Consider the following 27,278-nt stretch of genomic DNA (forward strand, 5'->3'; position numbering starts at 1 on the left):
AAAAAAACAACAACAAACGAAAATAGTAGTTTTTGCCAATTATAGTTGTTCGCCGTTTCTGTGTCTTTTGCTCTACTGCGCAGCTGGAATCTGCGCAGAATCGATGGAGCGTAACAAGTTGCAAACTTCATTTGGGTTCGGCCCCGATTTCTTCCAACAAACCTAAGTAGAAAAATTTGAAGTTTACTACTTGGAAATTATTCCAAGTTGGAATAAGGAAGGTTAAACACATCAGTTTTAGGCCGTTAGAAGCTTAACGGAGTTGTTGAATTGAGCTTGTGATTTTTATTTGTCTTCAGGTTGTGTTTTTGCGTTTTTAAGGTAATATTATTGTGAGTTTAGAATAGATACAATTAGTTGTCTTGTCTTAAAACAATTGTAATAATCCAATGTTTGCGAATTTCGGCAGTTGAAAAAAGTGCTGTAGATTCGAAACAGACCTGCTATAAAGTTAATTTGGCTGTTTTTGAGGGTTTTTTTAGTTCACTATTTTACATTAAATGTAAAATCAAGTACAAATCAGTGATAGAAATAATATTGCACTTTTGCAGAACAAGTAAAGAAAAGAAATAAGTGTGTATGAAACAATATTCTATTTTATGTTATGTAACAAAATACTTGCAAGGAAAAAATTAAGGGAGTATTTCATGATTTTTTTAAACGAAACCCATCAGATGGTCCAGAGAATTGTTTGCTGTTAACTGTTATGTTAAAAAATAGGTAATTATTTTTCATGACTGAACTATTGCAAGTGAGGATAGTTTTATTAATTCTTAATTTGAATACTCGGTAGCACTGTAATGTTTTAATACCACACCTAATCACTAGATTTAGTTTTATTACATTATTCAGTCAGAGACAGTTGCCTAATTAAATGTAATAGAATTTAGTCTGTTGTATTACAAGATTTACTGAAATCAAATCAGTTTTAAAGTTATATTTTGGTGAATAGATAGATTGCGTTTTATGTTTTTTAACAAGGTTTTTGCCACAACTGTGTTTAAAGTTAAATTAGCATGGACGTCATTATCAATTGGGCTTATAGAGTTAAATAAAGGTTGTTTTTATCTTTTTACCATGGTAAAATATTAATCCCGTTATAAGACAATGGCATAGTTTAGGCTGTAATTCTATTTGTGAATTTGACACCTTGCAATTATAATGGTAACAATGATTCTTGAAAACTCTACAACAAAATTTATCCGAATGTGCAAGTTTTCTGGCAGTTTTGTTTTTGATCAAAATGGTTTCATTAAAAATAGATTTAGAATTATTTAACTAAATTACCATTGGCTTTTGAAATGAGCACTTATAACTAGACTGTTTACTAAAATATAAAACAAATTTTTTATGATAATCATTATTTGTTCTTTATGTTTGTTGCAGAAACATATTTTGATCAGAGTATGAAGCAAATGTGAAACAGTACTAGTATAGGTTTCAACATTTATCTGTCCCCAATGTGAAAAAACATGTTTTTAAAGTGACCACGGATGGACTAAATCTGTTACCAAAAGTTGGATTTAAACTGCAACCATGAGTGATGTATCAAGGAATAGGGGAAAGTCCAAATTTGTAAGTTTCCAAGACCAAACTCCATGACGTTATCTGTGGCATTGTGCTAAGCATGCCTAACTGTCAAATCCATGGCTTGAGCTGTATGACGTAAATTTCCTGTTAAAATCTGCTTGTCTTGTGCCTTTTGTATCGTGGCAAATTTCGAAACAAACCATATATACTTCCATTATGCTGATAACACAGTGTTTTAAATACCTGGGGCAGTGCAATATACCGGGTGCCATATATACTGAGCCGGTGCCATATATGCTGTATTACCTGAAAACACAAAAATTTAAATGTGCTTTATTTTCAGTTGGATCGTTTTACATCAGTTAACGCCAAAGTGAAAAAACCCAAAGACCGATTTGCCAAGGCAGGCTTTCCTTCAACTGAGGAAGTTCAACCCGAAAATGTGTTTCCTACAGCGATGGCTGACAAGCTGTCAGAACATGAAGTGCTCACCCTCTTTGAAAAAATGCTGGTAAGTCCATGCACCTCATCCTAATGGTATTTCACTAGGCATTTTTAACTTTCCTGTTTTTCAAACACACAAAAAACATACTACAGTAAACCTCCAGACCCGATTGGACCAAAAAATTTGCTCAGATTAGGCAAAGATCAGGATTAACCGATGTTGATTAGTTCAAGCTTAACAAATCATTTAAAAATCTTTGTGGTTTTTAAAAATGGAAGACAAACAAAAATAATCATAAAGTTGGCTGTCTGCTTACTATATATGTATATGCAATTGGTGTCTTCATGCTACATCTTTGTTGACTACTGCTATACAATACAATGGAGTGGAGGATATATATATATATATATATATGTTTCTACAATGTCAAAGAAAAACATTTACAAAAAGGGCATCAGCCTTTTATTTCACAATTGCCACATTTGTTTTGTACTGCTGTACGTCAGTTTGATTGACCAATAGGACAAGGCCTACTTTTGTAAATAGTGGCTGTCATCTGTACACATTTACATTCATTGCTTTTCTAGAGAAGATATACTTTAAACTCGACCCTATACTCTTTGAAGTAGGTACCTTATCAGTGTTAATATTGGCGCACTTAATGACAAGATATGTATTTGAGCAGATTTAAAGATATACCATAGAACTAGTGTGTGTGGGATTTGTCCCAATGCCTAATTACAAGTTATCAAAAGTTTTTGTGGATATGCCTGCCTTTTAAATGTTTTAAAAATAACAGTCTTTGATTCAACAATATTTAATATTACCTCACATATAAATTATTGTCGAAGGGTTGGGATATTAAAACAGAATTGTGTTAAAACATCAACATTTAAGTGCGTCTTATGAATACATATATATATATATATATACATATGTAACTGGAATTGAGTGCTATAATTTAGTCAATTTTATTTCAGGATGACATGAATCTGGCAGAAGAAAAGAAAGAACCTCTGAGAAGCAAAGACCTGATTATAAAGCGAAACATGGTGGTACAATGGCTGAATAAAACCTCTATTGTAAAGGTAAATAAATGTTTACTTAGTGGGTTGTTGACGTCAAAATGTTATAAATACCTTCGTGCTGTACAAGTATGCCAAGCATCTTAATACATTTCCTTACTGTAAATGTCGGAAGGTAAAGCTGCTGGAAATGTATGCCAAGGTTAAAATAATAAAATAACGTTAAGAATTGTTAAAAATTGTATTTAAATTTGACTTAAGCATACAAATACTTATAACCTGTTGACAAATCACATCTTGTTGACAAAATTTTGGCTTCTTTTTCTAGTGGGATCTAAAGATTGAGTCACAAAAATAATTAGTTGCAAATAAACAGTTATATATTAAAAGTGATATAAAACAATAAAAAGAGCAATATGTTTTCCGTGACAATGCCAAATTTGTAGATATTTCATTTTTTGGGAAATTATAGTTACTGTCAATAGTAACGTTAAAGTGTAGAACTATGGTGTTATGCATTTTGCTATTGCAGCACTTTGTAAACAAAATATATATATTACTGAACTGTAAAGATAATCATTATGCCATTGTTACACAATTTCAAACCTTTATTGTGTGATGTGTGACCTATACCTACCCCTAACAACACATGCATGTATTAGGGAAAGTTCAATACAAGATCTAATCGAGGGTTCAACAAAGTTGTAAACTCCATATATGTCATTGCACCACATTGTTTCTGCCACTTAAGTTGCAAGATTATACCCCCGGGCTGACATCTTTATTGTTGCACCATCATTCTCTACCTTATTGCATTTTCAAATAAAGATGTAACCCATGGTTCAAGGCAACTAATTGCCAATAATTTACTTGCGATAAAAATGCAAATCTATTCAAAGGTGCTTGGTCATGTCTTAAGCTTTCCTATCTTGTGTATGTTTTTCTTGCAACAGGAAGCTCTTTGGCGTGACTGGCCTGACTGTTGGCATTTCATTCACATCTACTGCATATGTCTAGTGAAAGATTATAAATATATAATGAAACAGACACATTTAAATACAAGTTTATGTATAAAAGTGTTGAGAAGATAATGATATTGCCCTAGAAGCAAACCTATTACTTTATGTATGTAAAGAAGCATGAGTCCTTTTGCAATGTGAAAAAATGGGCAGTTTCAATAGAACTAGCAGTGTATGGGTTCTCAACCTTTTCACGTTTCCCCCTTTATAGATTACTATAGGTAACTTTACTTTAACGTTTTTAAATACCCTAATTTAAAATGTTGCCCCTTTTTTACCTTAAAAACATAACAAGTTTATTACCTGGTTAAGAACATATCAAATATCCAAAACAGTATGTTGCATTTATATTTATTTATTTAGTAAGTTTACTTGCACAAAGTATTTCCCAAAATCAACGAAAATTGCTACCTCTTAATTTACACCTTACTTGACGAAAGAGGTTGGAAATTGTTGAAGGAAAGATGAAAAAAATATTCAACTATTTTTCTACATTCAGGGTGAACAAGCTATGACGCCCCAACAATTTATTCACAACATGCAAGCTCTGATTCGACAGAGTGGGCATGATTTCCATCGAAGCGAAAGCAGCAATGATATGCTACAAACCCTCGAATCACTGCGAGTTTCGCTCAACAGCAATCCTCTCAGGTACATTACCGCATGTTTGGGTTTCCAGTTAGGTTTCACCTCACTGTACATAATGTCATGACTTGTAAACATGTGACAGCAAACTTAAAGTGTTGTGACATTTAAAGATCACTGATGCGCTTCAGTGTTATAGACATTGAAAAAAGCATTTAACCTTCACTAAACCTGTTTTCGAATTTTACTTTTTGTTTACATCAATGTTTTTATTTGTATAGCCACCCAGCAATTATGCCCAGATAAATACAGAGTTTGTTTTAACATGTTTTGGTGGCTATGGCCTAATGTAGTAAAAAATGCATAACTGATATATTGTTCAAACTACTGTGCATTATATATAATGCATTAGAATTAGATCTAGGAAGATGTTTATGGATATTAACCTGTCCAAGCATTTGGATCATTAAACAAAATATTAACAACATTTATTACACTACAATGAAGCAAAATAAAATCATTTTTAAATGCTGTTAAGATTCTAAACTTATTTATATGTCCCAAAGATTTAGCAATTATGATATTTATATGTCCTAAGATTTAGTAAATCGAAATGTTTATTTCAAGACCTATCGGGAAGTTTCATTGGCCTTTATATAGAGTCTGTAGCCATATCGCATTTTTTGTGTCTAAACATAGTTTTTGTTTTGTAGCTGGGTTCAGAACTTTGGTCGTGATGGTTTGGACACATTATTGAGGATCCTCAACGACCGATACGACCACCATCGCAACTCGGACACTGACAATAAGATCAAACATGAAATTATACGGTGTCTGAAAGCCTTCATGAACAACAAGGTACAGTAAATTGTGTAAGATGGATTCAGTGGTGAAATTTGTTCTTCTGTCTTGTTTGTAGCCTAATTGGGATTGGTCCAAGAGTTTTTCCCTTGTGGTAGAACCCTTTACTGTAGATCCCTTCAAAACTTGCATGTGAAGTATTGAACTTTTTCGGTTCCTCAAAATGAATGAAATTGTGTTGCAACTTAATTGCACTATAATGTCTCAAGCGCAGACAAATTTTTCTAATGGTAGTTTACCTATTTTATTTTTCCTGTTCATTAATTGTCCTTAGGGGCCATTGTCAAGCATCTATTGCATATTTTTTTTACCATCATCTACTATTTGTGTGTGTGTTTTGATGCTTTTGTACATTGCTATTCAAATTGTGTTATTATCCTGATGAAGGTGTCTCGTATGTTATGTCAAAACGTTGAATACTTGTACTAAAACTGCTGGAAGAGCAATACTGGTTTATACAACGGAAACTATATTATCTGTTTTGTTTTATGTGTTAGTATGGAATCAGGGATATGTTCGACAAGGAATTTGGGATTGTATCTTTATGTCGAGCGATCGATCCGTCCAACAAGATTATGATGACCGACACCGTGAAACTTGTTGCAGCCGTGTGTCTCCTCGAAGACGGGTTAGTCAGTCCATCTTTTTGTCACCAAACCTTACATGTGTTGTTTAACTTGACTTAATGGGTTTTAGGACAGCTTAAAGCTAACGTGTAAAGACATTTTTTTGCATGCTTTGAAAATTACTGAGTGGATTTTCCAAGCTTAGAAATGATTGGTTGATTAATATATCCAATATTGTGTCACTTTTAGTGTATAAACTCCAGTAGGTTATAAAACATGTAAAATTGTTATTTTTTTACATATTATACAAGGTCTTTTTTGAAAGTTTTGCATTGCAAACCAAGTTACCGAAATCTTTTATTTTGCAGACATGAAAAAGTGCTAGAAGCCCTGACAATTTGCCACGAAAACAATCTCTTGCACCAACAAAACGCAGTAACTGATGAGCAACAAAACCACGCTATTTTGCCGGTCGGACCCACAAGATTCGATTCCATTATAAAGGGGCTTCGCAGCGGAGAAAAGTGGCCCCAACTCCGTGTGGCGTGTCTCCAGTTGGTGAATGTCCTCGTTTGCACACCAGATGAACTGGACTTTCGAATGCATTTAAGGAACGAAATTATGCGAGCTGGCCTCGTTCATATACTTGAGGTAAAGAAATTTTGTGTGTGTTGAGTATTGTTGCATAGTGTATACAGACCATTATGCACATGTTTATAATCGGTTGGTTAATTAATCAATTAAACACTGGATTATGTGCCACACTTTCAAAAAGAGAAGAAACACGAATGAAAGTATAGTTGTGTGACAGGTCAATGAAAAGTTAAAAAAGCATGTATTATCAGTTTGTGTCATTAAATAGGAAGTTTCAGTTCAGTTTCCTTTGTGAGTCATAAAGTTAGTTTGTACACATATTTTGTCACTAAAAATTTTGCTTTTATTCAACAAACAATGTAACCTAATTGTGTTTAAGATTTACGTAATTAAATTTTGAAAAGGGTTTACCATTTAGTTTTACTATTCTGTTCAGAGAATTATAGCATTTCATATCATATTAGTTAGAGATATTGGTTTTGACTGTAGTTAATATTCACAAAAATGTATATTGTATTTATGTTCTTGGAATACATTATGGCAGCATCTGTTATAACTCCACTGTATTACCATTTCTACTGTTCGATTTCTGTTAATGGACCAATTTAAATGTTTTCTGTGATGCCTTGCAAACAGTATTTAAATAACACCATTACCTAACTAAGTAATTATAGTCCATCCACAAGATAGTCTTAAATTAATGCACTTCAACAGTTCTACATAAGGTTTTTTGTTTACATACAGAGCTATTACAGACAACAGCAATTACAGCCTATACTCTGTAATAGCAGTTTAAATTGGACAGTTGTAAGCTTTTGGCATGTGTTTAATAGTTTGGCCATAAACTTCATCAAAGGGTTGTTAAACATCAAACCAACTTTTATATTGTTTGGTCTCCTGGGCGGGCTGTGTCTATAAACTTTACTTTATTTTGAAAACTGGTGCCAGGCTGTAGCTTTTTGCAATATTTATGATCAGCATAATTTGCCTTTACTATAAAATAATGTGATGTTTGCAATCAGGTTACTGAACATGGGCATCTTCTTTGAAGGGAACACCTTTTTATTTAACTTACATTCCAGTACTCTTAGCAAAAACAAAACAAAAGATGTTTTCTTATCTTTACATGTAATGATTGATTTGTAAGATGCTAAATTTAAGACAAGACCAGTGTTTTTCATTCTAAAAAAGAATTTTTGCACATTAAACTTTTTTTCTACATGTAATTTGAATTTGAAAAAAAACTGTGTTCCTATATATCAAACTTAGTTATTGACTTATATAATGTATTAATATTGGTGGTATTAATAAGATTTAAACAAGTTATTAAGTAATCATAATTAAAATCTAAATGATAATATTTTAAAGTTGTATGTGACATTGGGTATCAGTTGTAGTACTTCACTTTCCATGTTTGATGTTTTTCTTGCAATAGTTGACCATATTCGCTACGTAATCCTTGGAAAACGATTACAGCGTTTTATTAGTTAAGGCGGCCAGCACTACCATAACAGGAAATGCTTGTAAATCGTGTTGCATTAGTGCACTGTTTGACATCATAGCTCCATCTTTGACACTTCCAACTGCACCACACTGTCATTGAGGGTTCGTTTTATCTCTTGTGGCCGTTGTGGTATCAGTTTCACAAATGTAACCACCACTAACATTAAAGCTAAAATACAATAATTATGCTTTAATTGTTTTTTATTAGGCTCCAATACGTTTAACTAAAAAGTAATAGCATGTTGTTTATTGTATGCCACTAGATTTTTACTTCACCTTTTGACAATGACATAGGCAAATAAATGACCACAGGACTCTAAATGTGGAACAATCATTTCATTCACCAGATTACATATTTAGTTTTCCTTTTAACTGTTATAAAGTTCAGTTTCAGTTTACATAGTTTGGCATTTTGTGCACAATATTTTTTCACAAGCCAATCTATTTTAAAACTTTATTGTTACTGTGGGGCCAAATACAATAGCCAATATTAGATCGCGGGCCGCACCTGTGTATCACACAAGGTGATTTTACTTCGTTGCTTACCCAATATATTTAACTACAAGTAAAATTCGCATTTGATTCTAGCCACAAACGCCTGGTCACAGAAAAATAGCATCGGGCGCATTAATCTGCTTAAAGATGTATAGTATTTGGACTCGTTTGTAAGTACATTTCAAATTCAGTCGTCTCTGCGGGCCGCACAACCTTTATTCAAGGGTCGCATGTGGCCCGTGGGCCGCAGCTTGCCCACCCCTGCTTTAGAATGTCAGAAGGGGTTTGAATCTTACAACTGAAACTGTATGACTAATCTGATTCAGTTATGTAAGGAATTGGTTTTGCTTCAGCAGTATTTTTACCCAAATGTGATTTGTCTTTAATATTAAATTACCATGACTAATTTATTTGATTTAGGTGTTTGTTTCAAGCAGGTCTCGTGTGTTTGGACTACATACAAAAATATGCTATAACACAAAAATCTAAATAACGATTGTAGAAGTATAAAAATAAAAATTACACATTTTGTGAATCTGTTTTTGTTTTTTAACCAGGGTTGCCCTGTTCAATGAAACAAGAAAACACAGCAGGGATAAAATGAATAAAATACTAAAAAAATATGTGTTTTTTGTTTCAGGATTTAAAAAGAAGTCAAAACGAAGAACTTCAAATCCAGTTGAGAGTTTTCGAGGAGCATCGTGACGGTGATTTTGATGAGCTTGTGGGAAGATATTATGACGTCAAGCAAGAATTTGAATATCCTTTGCTAAAACTTTAAAATAACCCTAGATCAAAGAGAATCAGCCGGTTTACACAATATTTGCACAGAAAATATATTTTAAACTTTAAAATATTTGACTAGTTATGCATTGACAAGAAATACGATCCACATAATTGTCAAAAAACACTTACATTTTGTGCTTTGTCAATTCAGGTGAAAGTGGTAGTGTACTGATTCTTAACATGAGATTTTTCGTCCCTAAAGAAGCCTTTTGACATTTTTTAGACTTAATTCTGTGATGTCATGATTAGAATTTTAGTTTTTTGAAAAGGGGGTAAACGAAAATCGTCTGGTTGTTTGTTATAACAATAACAGCTGGTCAGGAACCACTGGTTTAGAACCCGATTTTTTGACTTAAAGTAGCTTCTGAAAGTGAAACTTGATCCAAAACCTGCAAACTTTGTATTAAGGTTGTAACAGCTGACAGGTTAGAACTTTGATTTATTATGATTAATTGATTGGTGTCATTTTAAAGGAAGTTCAATAATTGGTGAGCTATTGTCTACAGTGCCATCATGTGGGCGTTTCATTGACTGCAAGGTGATGAATAAATTGCCTCGAAGGGTTTATAGGCCTAATGAAACTATTTGTTTCAGAATGAATCACTTTGTCTAAATAAGGTAACTTTTTACTGAACTGGTCAATTTGTTGCCCTAAGGTAGTAGTTTTCAACCTTTATTGGCAACAATTCTAAACAGTGTCATTCCTCCCTAACATACTACATAGTAGATGCAAACCACACAAAGATCATTTAACTTTACGGGTCATGTTCCCAGAGCTAAAGTTTCTATTTACAAACCACATGTAAAAATTAAAGCAAATTCCTCCCCTCAAGTTTAAACTTCCTTCCCAGTTGGGAACCACTGCCCTAAGGGAACACATATCTTGCACTCTTGCATAAAAAAAAAATGGGGAACAGCATTAATATACATTGCACTACATTAAGCTGTAGTTACATGTGATCTAAAAAACAATAAAAAACGTTAAGCATGAAATACTTATGTTTATGCATAAATATTTTTTTAAGTTCCCCCTGTTTTTATATTTTTCTTAACTGACTTATTGTCTCGTTCACGGAGCCTGGCGAAATTTTTGAGATTTTGCAAAACTCGTTGGACGGCACGCCAAGTGAACCCTTCTTTCTGTCGATTCTTCAACATTTTCTGAGCATCCGTGATGATGAGTGGGCAAGGTGAGTGTTTCATGCGTCTGAGTAAACATTTAAGTTGCAACTTGATCCATACTTGATATTTGTTGCTGTCTGCTGTGTTTTGGATCAAAAATTTATCTTTCGGTTTATGTTATTTTAATTAGACGAAAAAGTTAAACACATGTTAGATAATTTACAACACCATCGGTTAACGTATATTTGTGCTTTAATTCCCGAATGTACTCAATACAAAAAAGCTATGTTTGGTGCTGTGTTCAGTACCGTATGCATATTTGTAGTTGGTTTGTGTTAAGAGCAAAGCACAGATCCACGATTTATATCATTAATTTTTTAACATAAAATAGATAAAGCCAATACATTTGTGAAAGAATAATGCTTTGAAAACCTTTTTGACTTTTTGTTTACAATCATATTAGAAATACACTTCAGTATTTGTTTTAACAAAATAACAAACGAGTTATCAAAATGTCATGGTTTTCTTAAACATGTTGGCTTGTCTGTTTCATGTTAAAGTGTAGGTCTTGTGATTTGCCATTTATCCGTGCACAGACATAATCGTCTTTTAAACTTGCAGGCCTCAATATTACAAACTTATCGAAGAGATGGTCTCGCAAATTATCCTCCATCGGAGCGGAATGGATCCCGATTTCAGGTAGTAACACAATGCTGCTATTGTTACATCACAGTTGCTTGAAGTCACACAAAAAGTTTTTCATGCAATCACCGTTTATTGCTGGTTTGAAAAAAACAACAGGCAATCTTTCTTTTTCCGCAACAATCTGAAAAAACTTTGTTGACTACAAGTAAAGATGTACACATAAAAAGTGCTCTATCAAATCAACAATACTATTTTGGCAACAAAAGAAAACACAAGATTATAAAAAAATACCATTAAAATCAGATCAAGAAAATTCAGCATGAAAAACAACTAAACCTGTCGCTGTATATTATATGTTTTACAAAAAACAAATGCATTTCGTTTTTTTCCAATTATGAGTTAGATTTGTTATAAATGCTTATCTATTACTTGCCAATCATGATGCTTGTGTTTTTTGTGTGAAACTTTAAAATTGTTATTTTGTTTTCTAGTTACCGTAAGCGTTTTGCGATGGACGTTGACCCTCTTATTGACCAGATGGTCGACAAAGCTAAGGTGGAAGACAGTGAATACCGAGCAACCGAAAGCCAGAAACAGGTTTTTTATCTTTCTATGTTTTCCTAATCCGCTTGTTGTAAAAGCATGAACAACGAAAAAATGCAATGTTTCTTAAACTGTATAAAACAACAAACCCTTTGAATAAATTACCTAAGTTATAAAGTTTCATCAATGCCTTTTTATGTCAAACTTAAATAAACTAAGAAAAAAGATTGTTTCTACATGGCCAGAAATTTTTTTTCAGTGTAGCGTTTGAAAATCAGTTAAAACTTGAACAATTTGTTTGGAATCTTCACACAAACTGTTTGGCTGTCTGTGGAGCACAGTGGGAACTGATGTCATTTTCTGCACACTTTTGTTACTTACCACATAGCTCCCTTTTTATGTTTACTTTCCTCATATAAAAAAAACTGGGATAAAAACCAGTGACCTTTCGTATAATTGCAAATCTTGGGCCATGTTTGCAGAATGTGATATCTTGGTATCGACCAAACCCCTCTCAGGAATGTCAATTAAAATTTAATTCATTAATAATTGGTGAAGGAACTTCTATTGTCATCTGTAAGATAGATTGAAAAACCCTACTGAACTGGGTATCAATTTTTAATGTGAATTTTAGATTACATTCACTGGTGTTGTATAACTATGGGTTTGTTCAAACTGTTTCATCAGGAAAGAGTGCTTCAAACTTATTTAAACTTGCACATGCTAGTTACTTATCCAAATTTACCCCTCCTGAAGTTTAACCCCGAATGATCCAGCGGTTCACCCACAGGCCTCCAAGATGTGAAATTTTAAAAATGGCTATACTTACTAAACTTCATGATTCAGGAGTTTCATACTTTGTTGCTTGGTGCATTAGAATTAAAATAAAAATGATGTTTTGTATTTAAGATCCATATATTTTTGTGACCTTATATGTTTTTGTAAAAGCATTAAATCTTTTATTCATCGTCATCAAAATAACACAAGTCAGATTATATTGGTAGAAAACTTTTGACATTCGCTTTACACTGCTGCACAATGTTTTACCAAACATTCTTTTAAAAATTGTGTAAATAAGGTTTTGTAGACCTACATATGTTTTGCTTGAAAACGCATGTCAAAGGTTTAAGCTGTTACATTACTATCTTTGTGAACATTTTATTAAAGTGGTGGTTTTTGTTGTTCCTCAATCAAAATCAAAGTTACCATGAATTTAGAATTTATTTCCAAATTCATAAGCTCAGATATCGATCATCTAAAATATTGACTCTTTCATTGGTTTGGTTTTTATGCTGCTTCTCACATTGTTACAGCTTGAACAAGAACTCATCGCGAGACAAGAGGCAGAGCTAAAGTTGAACAAGAAACTTAACGAAGTAACAGAACTTGAAAAGAAATTAAAGCAACAGGAATCTGAGATTACCGACCTAAAAGAAAAGGTGAATTTGTAACACAATTGTATTTGTAACAATGTTAAAATGAACGATGATTTTCGAAGCTTTTATTTCAGAATTAAAAAATCATTGTTTGGTAAAATCTGTACCTTATCTGGTTGTGGTAAATTTACTGATGAATTATAAAGAATGTTTTATTCTTGTAACAATACGGATTTTTCGTTACATGTAAAATCTGTGCGATATCTGTTCGTTGTGTGTTAATTTACTGTAAGTGTAACAATACAGATTTTTCATTACAGGTGAAATCAGGAGTAGTAGTGGCAGCAGCAAGTGGGAGTATCCCTCCACCACCTGGGTCAATTCCCCCTCCCCCAGGGGGAATTCCCCCACCCCCTCCACCACCAGGGGGCATACCACCCCCTCCTCCACCACCAGGTGGCATCCCTCCGCCCCCACCACCACCAGGGGGAATTCCCCCACCTCCGCCACCACCAGGGGGTGTCCCCCCACCGCCACCAGGGGGAATTCCCCCTCCGCCCCCTATGGGTGGAGTCCCACCACCGCCCGGCGGTCCTCCTCCGCCCCCCATGTTTGCCCCGTCAGCCCCAAAAGGACCCACTTTGCCAGCGGGGATGACAGCGAAAAAAACTTTCAAACCTGAAACCACAATGAAGCGCTTGAACTGGCAACAGCTGAAGCCTACAGTTATAAAGGAGGAGAGTTTCTGGGCCAAAGCGCAAGAAGACAAGTTCGAAAGTTCAGATCTCTTCACGAGACTTATGGCTACGTTTGGACAGAAAAAAATCACTAAGAAGACTACGGAGGTCGAGAAGCCCCAGAAGAAGACCAAAGAACTGAAAGTTTTGGACGGAAAATCAGCGCAGAACTTGTGTAAGTGATTTGGTTGTGAAAGTAAAATTGCCGTTTATAAAACTAACTACGAAGCACATAACTAAGCAATTTGATTACTTTGATATCAGCCTGAGTTGTTGAACTTAACTGCACCAACCAGGGTTATTAAATCAGACTTAGTTTAAGTTAGTTTTTAAAAAAATTGGAGTTGGAGTTGATATTAAATCATACAAGGCTAGCCTAAAGGCTTATGTTTGGTTGGATTCGAAGCAGAATATTCAGTAACTATGACTGTTGACAACATTAAAACTTACTGAAATCATAATAATAATAATAATAAAGTCTCTCAGCATATCAGCTGTTGCTGCCAGGTATAATATCAAGTTTGTAGAGCTCTTCTGGCAATTTTATACAACATTTCGACGTCCTATTCAGTTCGCCTTTATCAGGGTGAAGGTCTCTGAATTTTGGACTATCTGGCCCAGAGTATTAAAAGATACTGGTCTTATATTAAAATTTACTGATATTTGGGCCAATATATTTCTCATTTGTGTGTGCTTTTATTTGTGTAGTAAATGTCTTGTGTTTTCATATAATAAAAGTAATGTTGCAAATATTTGTTTCAGCAATTTTCCTCGGCACATTAAAGGTTCCGTACCAAGATTTAAAAGACATGATCTTGTCAGTGGACGACAGGCTTGATGAGGCTTTGCTGATCAACCTAATGAAGCAATTACCCGATGGCGAAATTATCGATGCACTAAAGGAATTCAAGAAACAATATGACGAGCTTCATGCATCTGAACAATTCCTCTGTACCGTAAGTACCCAAAATACATAAAACTCTGTGGTGGGATTCAAATTTTTTTCAACCGGTTCTATCACATAAGTCATATTTTTTAGCCAATTCTGTTACAAAAAGTCCGTTGACAGTAACCAGTAATGCTAACCGGTTCGATGATCTCATAAAATTTTGTGGGACGGTTCTATAGAACCGGTGCGAACCGGCTGAATCCCACCACTGGTTCTAACCCAAGCATGTGGTGTAAACTAGACGACGGTCGGAGAACCCTGTCTCCGGGCCAGACTGTGGCCCAAATGCGGGCCCATCAGCACGACACACTGTCCCGGGCTTCACTTGGTGCGTCATGAAGTATCGACCGCGCCAACATGTCGCAAATGATGCGAGCGATATCGCAGGCTCACGAGGCTGAGGCGAACACATTTTGTCTAACTTTCTTAAGCCTTGTATAATGTGTCAAATCAAAACAGTGGTGTTGCTGTTTCGAATAGTATACTATGCTAGAATTATTTTGGACTAGTTAAACCAGTGGTTCCCAACCTTTATCGACGAATTCCTTACTTAACATTTCAAAACATCTTTATTCTTCCCCAATAGACTTCATAGTAGATGCTAAACCATAGAGAGATCTAAAATTGGGTCTTTTATCAACTTCACAGGTTATATTTCCAGAGGTTAATTGTCTATTTACAAGCCACATTTAAAAATTAAAGTAAATTCCTCCCCTCAAGTTTAAAAATTTGGTTGGGAACCACTGAGTCAAACCCAAACCATAATTGCAAATCCTATTCTGCTTTTTTTAATTTTCTGAATTGTGTAACAATTTGATCGTAGTTGAGCGATGTATCACGGCTTCTACCAAGACTGAAGCACATTCAGTTCATGCGACAGTTTGACGAAATGGTCGGCGACATCAAACCTAACATCGTGTCGGCCACCGCTGCCAGTCAGGATATACTAAAGAGTGACAGGTAAAATGGACTTTGATTTATACATAGAGAACATAAATAAAAAAATCAGTGTCAATCTAGTTCCAAAGGATAAATAATTGAAGAAATTATTTATATATTACCTTTTGCATATTAGTATATTCAAGATGAGTATAAATTTTCCACTGTTTCTTAAAATCTCTGCTTGATTTCTTGATTTGTGGGATAAAAAATAGGTAAATAAGTTACTCTTTTTACAAAGAAAAACGCTTAATTATGCATATAATATCTATGATAAAAAAACTCTGGAAGATAAGAATTTTGGCAAAGTTTGCACTTTTTTTGAATGTGTACACATATCCATGCTAAATGTAGACTCCTTTTTCTGCATGGTTTGTGTATTCACTTGTCTCAAACTTAGCTTTAGACATATGGTTTGCCTACACTTAGTTTTTGTGGCAAAAATGTCAAGATATTAAAGTATTATCTGCTTTTCAAGTGGTCACATCAAACTTACATCACCGTAAAATTTACCAAAACTAGTTTTTCTTTAATTTCTTCTTCTCTGTGTAACGTTGTGAAGCATTTTAATCTGTTTCATTCTTGTCCTTAGATTTAAGAAATTCCTTGAACTTGTCCTCATGGTTGGAAACTACATGAACTCCGGGTCGAGAAACGCTCAAACTCTCGGTTTCGACATCAGTTATTTAACGAGGGTAAGGTTAACTACAAGTAATACGACTTAATGTCTGTGTTATAAAATAGTAAACCAACATTGTAATTTCTAATAATACAACCATTAAGTTCTGTACAAATAACAATATTTCTATTTAAGTTGAGTATACATTTTGTTTGTTTATTTAACATGTATGTATCCATCTGAAAAATGTGCATTTTATTAAAATTAACAATTATAAATACAAAACTACTTCAAACATTTGGGTATTTTTTTACAACATTGTGTATTTTAATTTAAATTAAATAATAAAGCCTAGGAAGACTTGTATTTCCTGGTTAAATAAAACTAATTTCATGGCCCAAAGTTTTTTCATGCCATTTTTGTGCATCTGTAAACTAAACATTGATTGGGACATTGATCTCTATGATGTAATGCTTGACCTTTCCATGTATGTGACAAGGGTGGGTCTAACAAACATATTGGATGGTGCAGTTCATTGTAAACTATGGCATTTATTGCCAGTGTCAAGTTAATCTTTAACAACCCGACTCTATAGGCCAGTGGCTCCCAAACTATGCGCTGCGGCACACCAGTGAGATGTCATTAGGTGTGCCGCAAAAAATATTGAAATTAAAATCCATCAAGTAGAGTAGTAGTACCAGGTGCTTAGACCACTAGGCCAACATGCTCCACGTCTCTGAGATGTTCAACTAGGCTATTTAACTATGAGAGTGACCTGTATAGCGGATTTATGACCTCATAGTTAGTGCCTTTGTCAGCTAATTTGCTGTGCCATTTTAAACTGAAATAAAAAATTCAAATATATTTTTTATTCAAATGTTCGAAGTGCGCCAAATCATTTTTGTTTTTTCTAAAATTAAAAGAAAAAATATTGGGAACCACTGCTATAGGCCTATACAGTGAATAAACTTTCCTTTTTGCTCAACTGGCAAATATAAACAAATCGTCTGATATTTTGCTGTCTCATTTGGGCGCCTTTATTAGGGTATACAGCAACTAAACTCCCATTTGCCAAACTTTTTGTTGTGTTTACCTGGAATGTAAAATTAACTAAAATGTTTTCATAACTGATGATAGCTAGAGTTAGGGTTTGGGCATGTAATTAAACATACACTTGTGATTGATTATTGTCTGTTTCATGACAAAAGTAAACACAGTTAACTCCTAGCAAATATTAAATTTACAGATTTCTATGATAAAACATAAAAGTAGATTTCTATGATAAAACATAAAAGTAGATTTCTATGATAAAACATACTGCCTAAAACATACAAGTACAAAATATCAATCAAAATTAAATTCAACATTCAACTAAGTTTGAATTACTTTCCAGTTAAAAGACACGAAAAACACGGAGAACACTTTCACGATGATGCATTTCCTCGCTTCAATGATTGAGGAGCAGAAAGACAAGCGATACAATGAAGTCTATGGCTTTATCGATGATTTTAAACATATTCCTAAAGCTACAAGAGGTACATAAGTTAATTCGAACCTGTTTGTTTAAAACAGGGGTCACCAAACTTTTTCACTGTCAGATAAGTTTAAAAATGATTCGCGCAGGCTGTATAGTTTACATGCCCTAGAGCCGTCTTTCCAAACTTAGACCGCGAGGCGATTTTAGGGCTGCCACAATATGGTCTTTCTACTATCACATTCAAAATCTGGTAAAGTGACTGTTAAACTGTATGTCGCCTTATCTTACAAGCAATGCTTGTATATTATGTCACAAGTAACAAAAGAAGACAATTGTTTGCACACAATTAACACTTGTAGTCTTGTCTGTAACGTAACAAACTGGCTTTAAATCAATCCTGGGCGTTGTAATCCTTTAAAACTAGGTAGTATTATTCTTCATATCGCATCAGGAAAACTTTCGTGAGGAGTAGATTGATTTTCGAATGTTACAAAGTTATCAATACAATTTGGCAAACCAAAAATTGTGGCCGCAGGTCGGATGAAATGACCTCGCAGCCCAGATCCGGCGCCCACTGACCATAGTTTGGTGACCCCTGGTTTAAAAGGACAATACACTAATGATACATATATACTTGCAATAATTCCATTAGTTTGGCAACACAACAAAGACGTTTATTTTCAGATTAAAACCTTTGCCTTTTTTATTTAATACAAATATATTTTGGGGAAACATTGCTCTCTTTCTTTTAATAAAATCTGAAAAATCATTCTAATACTTGCAATAAAGGACAGAAAAAGGGACATTTTTTTATTTGTTTCTGCAATGGCCACCAAAAGTTATATTATAAGCCAAAACCAATATACCTGATTTATACTTGATTTATACATCCATTATAGCCAGTATATTTTTGTATTACACTTATAAACTGATCATGAGCCAATTTACATGGAATTGGCTGTTCCTGTTTGAATTATTTACACCATTTCTTCCTATCTCTCAGAGAAAGACTGTTTTTACTTTGTAAACAGTAACCCCTGGAAATCTTGTTTTTAGTAACTGACGACCAACTTCAGAAAAATATTAAAGTGATGAAAAGTGCCTTGAAACTTATGGAGAAGGACATCGAGTCGTTCGGCAAAAAGAAAGACCCCAAAGACAAATTCTCCGAAGTGATGTCGATATCCTTTATTAAAAAAACTTACACATTAACTATAAAATACATTAGTGCTGTGGTTCCCAACCTTTGTCGACAAATTACTCCCTTCACAATTGAAAACATTTTCATTCCTCCCTAATAAACCACACAAAGATCATTTAAAACTGGGTCTTTTATCAACTTTACAGGTTATTCCCGGAGCTGAAGTGTCTATTTACAAACCACATGTAAAAATTAAAGTAAATTTTTGCCCCGTTGGGAACCACTACATCAGTGGTTCTCAAAAATGGGCCAAAATGGGGTGTATGCAATAAGAATAAATAAGCAAATCCTGGCTGTAGAACAGAATTCATTGATAAGGGAAATTTGGTCATATATCTCTTTATATGTTCTACATAACCAACTTAGTAAAAATGTTTTTGTGGCATGGAACCTGAGAAACAAATTTACATGTTTGTGTTTTTAGTTTCCAATTACAGTTAAAAAATAATCCTTAACCACATTTTTTTCACGTCTTCATTGAAAAAGCTCAGGACCAATTTGGTCTTATTGAGGAGATGTACGAAAACATGGTAAACTGCTACGACAAAATCTCTGATTTCTTCTGTTTTGACAAGAAGAAAAAACCAATGGAAGATTTCTTTGGTCAAATGAACACGTTTCGACAAGATTATCTGGTGGGTGAAATTGAAATAGTTTAAATTTGCTGTTTAACAAAACACTATGAAAATATTATAGCATTAAGCATTTGTTTATTTGTCATATGGCAGTCACTTACTCACAAAAACTTTTTACGAAATGATTCATATATGAGTGGGTTGCAAGACCTTATGGATTTAGTGCAAAATGAATTTAAATTCATGAAGTAAAACTAATTTCTATGTAAAACAATTGTAGTATTTGTTAAGCTACAGCACTTTTACCGTTTCTTTTTTTTAATTCTGGAAAACAACCCCTTTATTAACTACATTTTCAAGAATTAACCACACACACACATTAGTGTGGTGTCTGGTAATATGTCTCCTGACTCAAATAGTTAGAAAAAGTTGTAAACTTGTTGTGTCAAACATTTTAGCAATTGCTTGTCATTAGTGATAGTCTGGCTCAGTGGCATATCCAGGGGGTTAGGAGTCCGAACCTCCCCTTTTCAAACAGTTTTACACAGATTAAATAGGCACAAAATGTTCCGTTTGCAGCTGCATGATTGCAGGGAGTCATCATCTGTGCACCTTCATTTTTTGTGTAGGCTTATCTAATTGCCGACTGTGACGTAACAAAAGTTTTAACTAATGCCAATGTTTTTTTTTACCAGGATGCTGTCAAGGAGAACCAGAGGCGCAAAGAAATGGAGGAAAAACAGCGGAAAGCAAAACTTGCAAAGGAAAAGGCGGAGCGGGAAAAAGAGGAACGGAAAAAGAAGAAACAACTTGCAGGGCTTGATTTGGACGCAGGTTTGTGGATTTTTTTACAGAAAACCAGCAAAATGTAGTAATGAGGAATTAAAATTAATTTACACTGGTAGAATGGCCAATCTGTTACAGCACTTTTTGTTTAGTTTTTCTTCTATTTTTGCATGTAATCATTTGTGGACCTAAAAGGTACAAAAATCTTGAACCTGCGTTTCTCTAGATAAAAGGCAATAACCATGGATGTCTTGGGACCAAGATATTATTTTTTTGTTAAAAGAATAAAAATCAGAAAAAACACAGTCACATATATCACAGATAAAACCCTGTTTTTACTGTTATTAAATCATGTCAGGTCAAATTTATTTGCATTGTCATTTCATCAAGTTTTCCATTGTTGAATGGTTATATAAAACATCAAGGACACTGCAAAACATGGCGAGTCAAGTGTATTTTTTGTTATTGAAGCATTTTAGTTTCTATCGCTGTGTTTGACCTTACAACACCAAAATGTCTCATGGTTTCATTTATGTTTTATGCAGAGGGCGACCAGGAAGGAGTAATGGATAGTTTGCTTGAAGCGTTGTCTTCTGGAAAAGCTTTCAAGAAAGAAGGTCGAAGACGGACTCCGCGTGGCGACAAAGGTAAGAAATAGTTGGCATGAAATCCTGTTTTTCTCAGTTTTTTGGATGATTTTTTATTTAGTGCTAGATTGCTATGAATTCCTTAGTTATATTCCAGGCTGTATATGAATATAACAGCATTGATTATGGCATGTTACTTTTGTTTTAGATTTGTCCAAACCAATATTTTAAGTCCTTTATGTTTTGCAATAAAACTATAGCGTAACAATTGGGTGAAAAAATCAAGTAAGAATTGAAATTTTGGTGCACGCCTGTTTTTTTGTGTTTGTCCAAATCTTCACAGGTGCATTGGTAGAATTTCTCTAGACCTCATCACACCATTCATTACTGGTAAACAATTAAAAATGTAACGGCACTCATGGGGGCTTTCTAACAGTACAAAAAATATGGGGGTTCTAGCCAGTGGTGGGATTCAAATTGTTTGTCTTTAGCCGGTTCTGTTACAAAAAGTCCATTGGCAGTGACCAGTAATGCTAACCGGTTCACTGATCTCATAAAATTTCGTGAGACAGTTCTATAGAACCGGTGCGAACCGGCTGAATCCCACCACTGGTTCTAACCCAAGCATGTGGTGTGAACTAGACGACGGCAGGAGAACCCTGTCTCCGGGCCAGACTGTGGCCCAAATGCGGGCCCATCAGCACGACACACTGTCCCGGGCTTCACTTGGTGCGTCACGAAGTATCGACCGTGCCAACGCGTCGCAAATGATGCGAGCGATATCGCAAGCTCATGAGGCTGAGGCGAAATCCAGCAAATTTGCTAGTCGATCGCAAACTGGTAAATTTACCACGCTAGGTAATTGTGACCTTGTTAACCCGCTAATTAACCGGCCGACGCCCTAACACTGGGACGAGCGATGCAAGTTCAGTTTACCACCAAGTTTTTTGTTTGTTGTAACAAAATTTAACAAACCCATAACCTGAGTTACAACTATACTCACACAAGGGGACTTTCCCAATAAACAATGTTCGTTCATTTGACTAACATTTAAAACCAATTTGTTGGACTGGCAAACAGCCGAGGAATTTATTTCCAAAAACATCATTTCCCTTGGCAGTTACTTTTGTACTTCACTTTGTCAACAACTTTTTATTTTTTTAACGATAGTCAATTTTCTGCAATTGAAAAACCCCATTCTATACCTGCATACACTTTTGTTTACATTCTACATGATTTGGCATGTCATTTGTTTTTCTGTGCAATATTTTCTTTGTCTATGTTTTGTTATATTTTTTGCCTTGATTTGTTTTCGCATATTCAGACAACTTGATTTTTATGTGATTTATGATTTTAAGTTTGTTGTTACGACAACCGATCAGGGTCGATTGTGGCGTTAGCGTTTGTTATTTAAGGATATTATCCCACAGACTATGACTTTGTAACTTCTGATTATAAAATTAAATGTCAGGTAAAGATAGGACCACTTAAATTTAAGTAACAAACCTTCACCAGTTGTGTGACTTTTAAATTGTGTATGTGGGTTTTATGTTGATTGAAAAATATATTATAAAGACACCTTTGTATTACATGGACACTATCTTTGAATATCCTACACCAAAATATGTTGAAATTAGCACTTTAAATTATAACTTTAAAACAAAAGAAACAAATAGGGCACTTTAGCATATTAGCAGTTGCTACATTTTCCCAATTGACAATGCAAAGTTCTTTTTAAGGAATCTTTTGTGTGTGCATGTAACAAGTGTTGTGGTAAAGATGAGCATGCTAACATTAAGGACATAGTTGTGATCTGCACATCTACAGAAACCTAATTCTTAAACTCTCCCCTGCTTTAGATAATATATATCGCAAGTAAAAACCTGTCGGCAGATTGTAAGGTGAGCGTCGACTGTTGCACCTGGCATATGGCACCCGACACATAAACCACCGGCGGTGGCATGGCGACGCATGTCATTGCCTTTCATTGTCATCATCTTGTTATGTTTGTATGCTGCATCATGTAGACTACAGCAACGGTTAAGACTAGACAAAACACAGTTGTGACACACATAAAATTGGGTTAATTACTTAAATTTCAAGAGCAAGTGCAGTAAATCACATGGGGCTTTTAAATCCTAAATTCTATTATTTTGTTGTTAAACTTACATGGGTAAACAAATAACTAGACATGTCTACATTTTGTCTTTTACTACTATTCCCTTTGGATGTGATTGCCTTTATATTTACTGTATTGTTAAGGCTTGAAGAGCGGTAGTTCTACAGCATTTGTCTTGTAAACTGAAAAGCACTGCTTTGCAACTTCAGTCTTCAATTTTGAGACTTTAAAACTAAGATTATGGATTGTTTGAATGATTTTGTGCATGTTTGTTGCATCTTTTATTGCTTTTTCGTAAATGATGTATTATTTTTATTTTGTCAATGAGGAGATTTTTAATTTTTGTTCAATTATGTGAACGATATGTTTCTGCTTGAAATACCTGTTGCTGTTTGTAAAGTTTTAAATCAACGACAGCAATTGTTGGATGAAAGTATGTTAAGATATTTATGCAACTTGTATGCTGGTTTGCTCTTTGTATTTGCAATCTGCTTAAACTGTTAGTGATGTTTTGTTCGGCGAAGATGCAACAAACTGTTATTAATAATCTCGGGCAATTTTTCTACCATATTTTTGACCTAATCTACACCATAGACCCTAATCTAATTGCTTGAGCAACATGGTAACATTATCTGATAATTACATATTTTTCTATAACAAAATTAATTAGGACCTACATTAATACTCCTGTCTACATTATGCTTTGGTCAACAAAAGTCTCTAATTAAACACATTTTGACCTGTCAATATTGTAACCCATTTATTTGTGTTAGGTAGATATCTAGATTAGGAAAACCAGTTTTTGTGACAAAGTGTACTTTAACCCTCATCTGATGTTAAGTGCACTTGCTAACTGCATAATAAAGCTGGGTTAATTGAATATCAGCTAACCAGAATTGCCTGCATAACATTTGGGCAGCTTCACTGAACAAAATTTTAGATCTTCGTTAAAAAACTACTCCAGCATGTTTGTGTGTGCAATAAAGTGCATGTTTTAGATGCCAGTTTTGTAAATAAAGCATCAACTTATAAGTCAACTAAAGCATAAAAGTTGCTTAAAAAGTGCTCCTAAAGCATATGAGTCACTGTATATCTTGTCAATACTTGTATTTCATTACAAAACCATTCCATTTTTAACCTCTGTGGTAACCTGCAATTATTTTATAAAAAACGTCACTTTATGGCATGAATGTGAAGGTCGTTAACTGGTGATTTACCAGGGGCCATAACCCGGACGCGTTCAAGGTCGCGCGGGTCGACACAAAACTCAGCGCTCACTCGACCAACGAACCCAGACAACAACCTTGAATCAGTTTTACTGCAAGATACATCTTCGCAACATGGCCGTCGAAAGAAAACTCCAGATACCGAGCTAAATAACCCGGTGACGGAGTCCAATGGAAATGAAGGTCTTCAGCTTCGTCCGTTAAAAGCATCGGACCTTCCTATTCTGCACTAAACTTGTTTTTGTGTGTGTGTGTTGTGTCCAATTATTTGGTGATATTTGCCAGTGTGGGGTTGTCTTGCTAATGAATGGTCATTGCCAATATGGTTTCGCTACAAAATGCCAATCAGTTTGCCAAATATGATGTTGGTTAGTTGAAATTGACATGAAACAAAACAAAATCTATGAAGCAAAGTATCTAAACTTTATGCAGACCATTAGTTTAACCCGAAAAGTATGGCCAGTTTGTACTCAAGGGTAGAAAAACTAAACTATAAACCACACAAGGTTGTATTGATTCCTATGAGATTAAACATTGCAAAAGTTCAACACAACATAAAATGTCTCAATTTATTTCCGACAATTGTTTTTTAACCACTCAGTTTTCATGATATGATTGATCTCTGCCCTGAAAAGAAACCATGAACCCTCACGTCCCCACAAGACAACCCTACGCCCTGTAATCTCTTGTTCGTTTTTTACTTATTCTTGTTTTTCCTGTTATATTCCCGCCATGTACTCCAAAGTGTATGCAGTGAGTCGAGTAACTGCCAAGATTCTGTGGACGTTTTTACCACATCTGATTGTTATTTTTCACCAAACCACAAAGGTCTACACATAAACCACCTGTCTGCCACAGGTTAGAGATCCCAGAGGGGTTTAGGGGGGTCCAAGCACCCCTGACTTAACTCATTGTGAAAAAAAGTTGTTTCTTTATTTCACTATACATTCCACTTGACAATTTAATATAAAACAATCTTTTACTTCTATGTAACTAAGAACTGTCCCCAATTTTACCCCAACCATTTTAAAAACCGCCTCCTACAATCTTGAAATAGGAACGTTTCCTTTCACAATTAGACTATTTGATAGAAGAAAGCTATTGCTGTCATGCAAAATTGTGTAGTTCTCCATTGCTAGACAAATGTGACATTGAATTGGATGTTTTTTATTGTGCGCAGTTGCGATAAACCTTTAAGGCCCATCAATTATATTAGATTGCCTGATTTCAAAAAGTGGAGAAACATAATAACTTTTGGCCACATAAGCTGGTTAACTTGCATTGGCTCCCCAATAGCAAGCAACTCACATAGCTTTGCAACTAACATAGATTTTAAACATCTCATCAAGCCTTACTTGTCAACCCCTTTTAAAAGAGACTCATTTTTTTTAAACGGGAAAACATACGAAATTATTGAAAATTTTTAAGTATTTGTTTGTAGTTTTTAGGCAAAGGAAAATACAAATTAGTACATTTTAATATCTCATGATGACAGTAACAGTTGTCAAGTGATTTATACCATAAACTGGCTTGTTTTTGCTGGCTAAGAATCTGTAAAACCTTGAAAGTTTTGGCAAATTCTTATGCAAAGAAATTTATTAAAAACCATCTGATTCTTCCTAGAAATCTGATAGTTTTTTGGGGTATGTAATGTCAAAAACCTTTTAGCTTTGTGCTGTTGTGTGTTGCACAATCTTATTCATTTAACACTGGACCAGGTTTCATAAAACGACCAAACATGCATATCTGCTAACTTCATCGTTTCGGCATCTACTGACAATTTTCCTGTTTATTTTGTGTTACCATGCGCTTGCGTTGCCACCCATTTAACGTCTGCGACAATAAACTGAGAAATTTCTTGCATTGCATCGTAACTAATTCATAACTCTCACTCAATGCAACCTAATTTACATTGTTTTCTGAAACTTTAATGCTTACCTGGTAAGTGTGGTGTGTTAATTACCTGACTTCTAAGTTTTAAGACCCTATTTTGTTGTTTCTATTGCAAGCCGGCAACAACAGGGCGTTGGAGCGATCGAGATCTCGCAAGCAACTTGTCAGTCCGATGTCAATAAGTACCGCAATATCATTGGACGAAGTCACCGCTGACGACTTTTCGGCCTCGCCACAGCTGAAATCAAACAAAACGAACAACTCAAACCGTCAAGTTTACGCTTCGATGGAAGATGCAACTGGCAGAAGCAAAGCTGGTCGAAATCGTAATCGCAACCCTGACACCAGCGCGGAGTCTTTAATGGCTCAACTCAACGCTTTAGCAAACTGATAAAAAGGTTTTATTGTCAACGCTAGTTTCACCCTATTGCAGTAATTATGGACACCATTTAGATCAAAGTAATCCTTAATTGATCTCATTCACTTTGTGCTTTATAAATGTTCTTTCCTGTTTTTTGTGCTCTTAGTTTTTTTTTGCAACTTCGTTGTAGCTTGTCTTTGACATTTAAAGTGTCTTTGCAAAATTGGTGCAACATGACATGCAAAACATACTCAGTTGAGGGCCAATATAAACCTTTCAAAAAAAATAGCGCATGATTATACCCATGTACATGCAACTCCTTACCCAGTATGAATAAAGAGCATTTTGATTTAGTCTCAAGACTAAAAGATATATTTAACCTTACTTTCTTACAACTGCTTCATACTTGAAAAAAAATAGATAAAAATTTTTAACAATATCTTGTCATTATTGGGGACCACAGCTTTCAGTACAAACATACTTATGGGGTTTCTAACATTAGTGACATCAGTAGTGGGAAATTTTTTTCGCTGTCATTTGACAATCATTCCATTTCTGTCATCGTATTTTCTAGCTGCAGTGGCGGAAATCATGCCTCATTCAATTTTATTAGTGTCTTACCATGAGAACATTGATTGAAAAATCCTCGATTAATTTCACTTTGCAATGCTGCCCCGTTTTTATTGTGATTACATATTAAACCTTTGTATCAAA

At 34.6% G+C, this 27,278-nt stretch overlaps 1 protein-coding gene across 1 annotated transcript; it reads left to right on the top strand.

Moving 5' to 3' along the window:
- Window positions 1–1,390: 1,390 nt before the first annotated feature.
- Window positions 1,391–27,278, top strand: LOC145237421 (protein diaphanous homolog 2-like). The gene is made up of 23 exons (XM_080100274.1): window positions 1,391–1,575; window positions 1,874–2,041; window positions 2,956–3,063; window positions 4,519–4,670; window positions 5,318–5,462; window positions 5,963–6,093; window positions 6,400–6,682; window positions 9,264–9,382; window positions 10,483–10,599; window positions 11,153–11,230; window positions 11,668–11,773; window positions 13,033–13,158; window positions 13,416–14,007; window positions 14,595–14,788; window positions 15,605–15,741; window positions 16,313–16,415; window positions 17,733–17,874; window positions 18,873–18,997; window positions 19,488–19,652; window positions 20,288–20,426; window positions 20,924–21,025; window positions 21,608–21,805; window positions 26,320–27,278. The coding sequence occupies exons 1-23, from the start codon at window positions 1,537–1,539 to the stop codon at window positions 26,592–26,594; spliced, it is 3,744 nt and encodes a 1,247-aa protein (XP_079956400.1). The 5' UTR covers window positions 1,391–1,536; the 3' UTR covers window positions 26,595–27,278.

This window comes from Phallusia mammillata, chromosome 7 (genome assembly GCF_965637545.1).
Source record: "Phallusia mammillata chromosome 7, kaPhaMamm4.hap1.1, whole genome shotgun sequence".
Classification (NCBI taxonomy): Eukaryota; Metazoa; Chordata; class Ascidiacea; order Phlebobranchia; family Ascidiidae; genus Phallusia; species Phallusia mammillata.